Source organism: Montipora capricornis, chromosome 10, assembly GCF_036669925.1.
Source record: "Montipora capricornis isolate CH-2021 chromosome 10, ASM3666992v2, whole genome shotgun sequence".
Taxonomy (NCBI): Eukaryota; Metazoa; Cnidaria; class Anthozoa; order Scleractinia; family Acroporidae; genus Montipora; species Montipora capricornis.
In genome coordinates, this window is record NC_090892.1 from 44856264 (window position 1) to 44863763 (window position 7500).

At 41.8% G+C, this 7500-nt stretch overlaps 1 protein-coding gene across 1 annotated transcript in view; it reads left to right on the forward strand.

Annotated features, from left to right (window-relative positions):
- The first annotated feature begins 986 nt into the window (after positions 1-986).
- The window catches only part of LOC138021439 (trichohyalin-like), a 7327-nt gene continuing 813 nt past the window's right edge, over positions 987-7500 (forward strand). Inside the window, exons 1-3 of the mRNA XM_068868320.1 lie at positions 987-3831; positions 4162-4353; positions 6589-7500. The exon at positions 6589-7500 is cut by the window's right edge and continues 813 nt beyond it. Of these exons, the coding sequence (XP_068724421.1) occupies positions 1115-3831; positions 4162-4353; positions 6589-7234 (3555 nt within the window). The 5' untranslated portion in view covers positions 987-1114 and the 3' untranslated portion in view covers positions 7235-7500. The remainder of the gene's footprint in view (positions 3832-4161; positions 4354-6588) is intronic.

Consider the following 7500-nt stretch of genomic DNA (forward strand, 5'->3'; position numbering starts at 1 on the left):
ATCCAAAAAAGAGAAAGAAAATGCTTGAAATAAGAGAGCGAGAGAAAGAACATGATGTTACAAAATAAAGTAGATGAAAGTCAGTGAAAGAAAGAAGAATTTTGAAAAACAGAAGTAAGCTACTGAACAACAAACTAGGAGAATTCGTTGAACTAAAAGGTGTTTATCAAAATACAACGCATACTTGTTCTAAGAAAGCAGAAACAAACAACAGTAACAAGCCTCATTTGCTATGAACTAATCTTTAGCGTGTTATAGTTAGATTTAGTTCTGATAAGAACGATTTCAACCTTGCTTGATTTTCTTTTTACTTTAAGGCTTGGTTTACTCGAAGGAGGCGTCGAGAAACACGAGAAACATACACAGACGTATTAACTTGTTACTAATTACCGTTTTTTGTCCAAACAAAAGGTAGCAATGATTAAAACGCTACTAAGTTTGTGCGTTCTGCTGGTGCTTATTCTTGTGTCGCGGCGTTAAATCAAATAAATTAGTATCGTGAATAATTAGGCCAAGGAAGTTGAAGTCGTTTCAACAGGATTTCGTCTTGAAAAAAAAAACACTTACGACTTCGCTAATCTCTGAAATTAAGGCAAGGGTTGTGGAATTGTTCAGGTTATTTTTAAGTGATATTTGTTTTGTACTACGGCGCCTCGTTTTTGCAAATACAACACTTCTGCCACACAATGCACGTGTCAGTTGCAGACATTTAACTTTGTTGGAGGACAAAAAAAACCTTTATTCTTTAATTTTTGAAAAAACAAACGACATCTTGCGTGCGGAAATTAACCCCGAAAAAGCGCTTGATCGAAAGCAATACTTGGACGTTGCAGTCGCTGTTGGAAGATGGTGTGTCATTGACAAGTTCAACGATTGCTGGCGTGGTTGTTATGTGAACAGTTATGAAACTGTGCAGCATGAGATTTACATCAGGAGTCCAACAACGATTTCATTTGCGAGGTTAGTGTCAATCAAATCGAAAACAGGGTAAATCAACAAAGACGTACTGAGGGACACATCTTCTGTTAACGAAGTTAAATCGAGTTAAGTCAGCCACCGCGAATCGGCTTAAGAAACAATTGTGGTTAATTGAAAGCAAGTATCCGCTGGTTCAATGGTGTGCTCGAAGGCAGATAACAAAAATCAAATTAGCATGAACAGTTCTACTAATGAAAGGGAAAGCATACGGCCACTAATACAAATACTGACACCTGATGGAGAGACGATTAAGATGAGTATGCGAGAGAACACAGTGATACGGAGAGTCAAGAGTGACTGCGAACTTCTCTGTGGCATCCCCTCCGATCTACTCGTTATTCAACTTCAAGACAGGGACCTCCGTAACGATGACACCCTCTCTAGCCTAAATATCACCGAGGGTTGTACTTTAAAGCTAACAGTGCCGCAATGGTGGCAAAAATTTATATCTACATGTTACAAAGGCGACACGAACCAACTGCGCAAGAGAATTCACGTTAAAATGAGTGAGATTTCGCGAGAAGAGAGGAGTTTTACTGCAGCTTTTATCGCTTCGGTTAAAGGAAATCACAGTCTTATGTTTTCAGCGTTTGCGGGTCGAAAGATAAACCTGCTTAACAAGACAAAGTTGAGTGGGAGAAATTTGCTTCACGCCGCGGTTTATGGAGGCAGTACCAGTTGCGTGGCGAATATCTTGATGAATGGTGGCAACGCGTTGTTAGATGCGCCAGATGAAAAAGGGGAGACGCCGGTGGGCATGGCTGAAAGGATTTACGGAATAGATGGAGACATGGTGAAATTTTTGAACATTTATCTCGAACTTCATAGGCGCGAAACGAATCAGTCTGGCGATTCAAAGTGTTTCTGGGACAACCTCGAGAAACACAATGACAACTCTGGCGAAAAAAGCACGAATAATGAGAGCAGAAATGACGATGGATGCGATTCTTCCTCGACTGAAAATGGGATCCATTATCGCGGAGACCAAACTCTCGAACAAGGTGAACTTATGCGCCCAAATTTCGAGGCAAAAGAAATCTTAACCAATCAAAGTGATCAAAGTTTTTCGACGGTTAGCAAAATAAACGTCGAAGATTATGAAGCCAGAACGTGTGACAACGCGTTGGTTAACGTGAACGATGAAAATGTGATGAATACAAGTGGTAGCGAACTATGTAATGCTCACGCAAGCGATACAGGATACTACAGCAGTGGAAGCCACAGTATCGTAAAAGATGGTACTAAGATAATTTGGAATGAAGATTTGTTTACACAGAAAAATGCGCATTCATCGGAGTCAGAAATAATTGAAGAAGTGTTTTATTCAGGAGAGCAAACAGTAGTTGATCAAGCTGACAGTGCAGCCAACAACTTGTCAACAACAGCCGCTGACCGAAAGGGAAACAGCGATTGTGAATCAAGCCAATGGCTTACTCCGAACAGGAGAGCTCAACTGCGACTGATTGACCAAAAGAGGAAGCGTTCCACTACAGAGAAGCCAAATTTAGAACAGCTTATGATTATGCGTTCCGATAATCAAGATAATAATGAGCGTGAGAAAGAACAAACTAAAGAACACACGAACGAAGGAAAAGAGAAGGAACAAAATACGGAAATACTTGACAAAGAAACTCCCATACCCACAGATAACCTGAAAGGTCAGGAGCAGGGTCAGACGTCGTCAAATCGAGACTCTTCCGAGAATTGTTCGTCTCCGAAACCTCTCCGGAGGGCGCAACTTCGGAAGAAGTCGATTGTGGAACAACGGAGGAGAAAATCAATAGCGCAAAGGCCTAATATTGAGGAACTTGAAAATGCAAGGGGAAATAAAGTCGAAGACAGTGAAAATGTTGCCGAAAACAGCTCGCAAAGAATGGCACAGGAGAAAGCTGAAAGCGAAAATTTTGAAAATACTAGGAGACATTCCGGAAACGCAACCAGTGCGAGAGTTTTTGGACAACTTCGTGAGGGCAACATTGGCGAGGGTCTCAAGAGAGAGAACATTGAAGGTCAGCTTGAGCATCTCACTGAAGGACACAAAAAGAGTGAATCGCTGGGAGATGAATCCCCTGTATCGGCAAAATATGTGCTGAGACTGTGGCAGGACCAGGTTCATGAAGCCGAGTTCGCTGCATCGTCTGCAGGGGAAGAATGCGAAGAGAGTCACTCACCTGAAGTGTTGAGGAGAGCATTTGTTAGAAAGCAAGCAAACATGGCACAAAGAAGGAAGAAATCAGCAACTGCGAGGCCGGATATACTCAAACTGATAAGCCGAAATGAGGAATGGGAAAGAGAGGACGAGAGCCAAGCAACTGATGGATGTGAAGGCAACAAAGATAACGAGCCTTCTGTTACCGAGAACAATTCATCTGTTGCAGCTGAAGCGAAAGACAATTCAGGTCCACAATGTAATATTTCCCACAAGCAAATCGAAGAAGTCGGACAGTTTTCGCAATTACCACAGGGTGAAGAGAACATGGAACGGATTCCAATCAGGAGAACTCACAGGTGTCCCAACACAGGGCCCATGCTGGAAACTCGGACACAGAACACTAAACGGGGTAGCTGGTCATCGGCCAGTGGCGAAGAATCTGATGAAAGCGACCAGGAAAGGGTTGTCGTCGCCGAGTCAATCTCCCCCATTGCACAAGGGGGATTAGTAAGAACTTCAAGACGACGGCGTTTGCCAGACAAGGGGATCAAATTGCCCGTCATTAAGATAGATGACAGCGGAATTTCACGCGGGCTTACCAGTACAACGGCACTTCATCCACCTCTTGAAAGATCACGCTCCGGCTCCACATGTAGCGAAGGTTCGGTGTCGTCTGCTGAGTTGGCCTCCGAGAGAACAAGGTGAGCGACTTTTTTTGCAGTTCTTTTCCACCGTCTTATACGAAATGAAGACTCCCGATGCAGTCCGGATTTGTCTGCCTTGTGACCCTCACTGGGCATTTAGAAAGACTTAAAAACTACCATAGGTCATTGCGTCTTCCTCATGAAATAAAGTTATTGTATTGTATTGTATTGTATTGTATTGTATTGTATTGTAAACAATTTGTAGCCTAACTTAATGGCAAAAAGCTACGTTAGGGATTCTAAACGCTCTTATTAATCGTGTGACCGACTTGTTGGTTGGTTGGTTGATTGATTGATTGATTGATTGATTGAATGATTGATTGACAGAAATTTCAGTGAAAGCGATACAACAAGTACACCAGCCATGTTCAAGAAAACCGATGAGACCAAAGGCAATAGATTGAAACTGAGAAGACGAAGTGTACCGACCACTTCATTCAGCTTTAATCATCAGCACCAGCAGCCAACAATCAGAACAAGGAAAAACTCCATACAAGTAGAGGAGATTGAGGAACAAGGGTGAGAGAAAATCTCGAAAGGGGTTGGAAATAAGTTTCCTGAAACAGAAACTAAACTAATCGCTTCGGATAATCATGATAATAATTGAATAAATAATCAAATGAAACCATCAAAACTCGATGGCAAATGCAAGTAGCCAGCAAAGAGGGGGACTGTTACAATCCATCGTCTCCAAACAGCGTCACGGCAGTCATAATATTAGGGAGCTTAAGCCCGTGCATTTTTGAGACGCGGACGGCAACCGGAAGAGAACATTTCGCGAGCCAGGGCAGTGATGTCTCCCAGATTTTTGTACTAATTATCTCTAATGGAGAAAAGAAACTTGGCAATGAAATGTGGTTGTGTGAAGACAAGTTAAAGGGGAAAACAGCTCACTTCCGGTTGCCGTCCGCGTCTCAAAAACGCGCGTGCTTGAGCTCCCTAATCGGCAGGGGTTTCAAGTCTCTCATCATAAGTGGCTGGCAATGGGACAATAGCAGACTTCACTGTTTATAACAATTCTTTTGCTTTTGTAATTTTGCCAACCACACAACAAAGGAATCCTTTGTTTCGACAGTCAATAGATCCCTGGTTGGCACATTAGGTGATGTAATTGTGAGTATTCAGTCCTACACAAAAGGCATCATCTCGAGGCTATGGGGAATAAACTCATACAAATCCTTATACTTATTCCCTAGAGCCTCGAGGTGATGCCTTTTGTTTAGGACTGAATTTTAATACATCGAAATTGGTCTATTGGCAGCTGTGTTAAGAAAAGGGACCCCAAGGCGCATTTCCCCAAGAGGGGGTTTGCTCTAGAAGCTCGGAAATACAATTCCCAGCAGAGCAGCCTGGCCATCAAAAAGACTATGATATTTATATGCTATTTATGATAATTTTTACTGATCAAAGAACACGGTTTTTTTACACAAACTATTACTTTTTAGTTGGATAAAAGAACACCGTTTTAAACAACTTCACCCTGAGAGAGCAGCGCGAAACCCAAACACAAGAGTCTGCTTTCCAGCCAAACAGAGTGGGACAAGAGGTCCCAATGAAAAGAAAAAAAATAAAACCAATAGCGACTTGAACGTGCGATTTTTCCCGCGCTTTGAAGAAGTTATACGGAATTGCTATGAATGTGGATTGATGGCGCTGTTTGCACCTGCTGTGATTGGTCGAAGTAATTACTCTGGTATTTGTTTTGCAACACTCAATAGAAAAGAGCATTACTATTTTCGATCTGCCTGCTGGAAAGCAAATTATATAGCGCTTTAAAAGGGCAATGCATGCCCCTAACTCTCGTGTTATAACATGCACGATTATGGTTAGTTAAAATGCCAGGAGAGATTATCTATCTGTAATCTCTCTAAAATCTATTTTGCTAATGTCCCAGGACAAATGAAGATTTGGATTTAGCATTCCATCAATGTGAAACGACAATCTGCCGCCACAAAAACATGAATACTATATTCTCTTGTTCCAAGTTGTCTCTCGTTTGAGAAGTTACTTGATATCTTTAGATAACAGGCAAAAAAATGAGCCAAATCAAATAAACTTCTTCAATTTTGGGCAGGACGCAAATTGCATGCTGACATTTCCTGTAAATGCGATGCTCAATTTCTCCAATACACAGCCAAACATAAAACTGCGAGCTTGACAGTGAAATATAGCCAACTCTTTGCAGTCTCCCTGCTCCAGCAATACACGAATAATAAAAAAACCAAAGAAGGACTGAAGTAGGGCTCTGTATGGTTCATAAAAGATGAAATCTTTAAGCAAACCACCGGCGATGAAAATGACTTTAATCAATTGCATGACGGCTCTAGGCATTTTCCGAAAGGTTCGCATTGCCTGAGAAATATCAGTCCGCTTGCTTGAATCAGTTTGTGGAATGCGATGGAGGTGTTTCAGATCCATGCAAGTTATTTCCCCTGCATAAGGCTTCATCGCATGGTCATTTCAGTTAACTGTGAGTGCACGAACAAGGTCTATATCAGCAGGACGGTTCGCTGATGTTCAATTTGATTGCTTTAATAGAAGTTAGCAACTAGCAGGCTGTATTTGCAGTGTAGTTGTCTCAAACAGATATCTTTGCGGGAAACACTTACAAAAAAAAACATGACATAGAGCTTCTGGCGATACCGTTAGCAACTGGAATGTTGCTTACCATAATATTTTAACAGCAATCTCTACGCTGCAAGCAAATCATATAGTTTATCGATTCAATTTCGTGTTTTTCTTTTTCTATCGCAGATCAATTTGTGAGTTAAACCTTTTGGAATCTTTGCGGGGGAAGAAGGACATGGATAAAGAGGAAAGAATGGATCGCCCATGGAACGCATGGATTTCTGTCAGAAGAGAATCCGTGCAACTAAGAAATCCGGCTGAAAATAATTCCCAGTCTGTTCTGAATTCAAAGAGGAAGTCCTACCAACAATGGCTGTCCGAAAAAGAACTTGATCACCTACAGAAACTCTTTGCAAAAGCCCAGGAAAACGCAAAAACCAACGAAAACCACGGCGCAAAGTTGCAGAAGGGAAAAACATTTGACGAGTGGTTAGAGGACAAGCGAAGAGAGATAGAAAGCGAGAAAGAAAGGGAAAAGGGCTTGGAGGAAAACCAAAAAATAGAGGAAGACAAAAAACACCAGCGGAGAAGAATGTCGAAAGCAAAATACGACAAGTGGCTGATGCAAAAGGAATGGGGCGCTTTGCAAATAGAGGAAAAAATGGAACAGGAAGCCAAGCAAAAACATGAACTAATGAAAAAGAAATGGGAAGAGGAAGACGAAAAAAAGAGAAAGAATGAACTGCTCCTCGGCAGAACTCAAAGTTTGCCTCTGGAGGGAGCCGCTCCACGGATCACAGGCATCACGAGAAGCAGACACAGTATAAAATAACTAAGACTGTGAGTTCCTCTCTAAAAGTCTTTTCATTCTTTCAAGGGTTTGGAGTGGTCCAGAGCAAAGCAAAGACCAATGAGTAACCAATTCTAAAATGTGCTAGTCCGAAGCAAATAGGTGCAGCCAGAAAAAACACCGACAACTTGCTTGTTCCCAATACGCATGCGTCTGAATGTGATATTTCGCACAAAAGATACACTGTAAAAACCTTAGCGAGAGATCCCAATAGTCATTTTCTGGCTCGTCTTCGTTCAAATTCTATC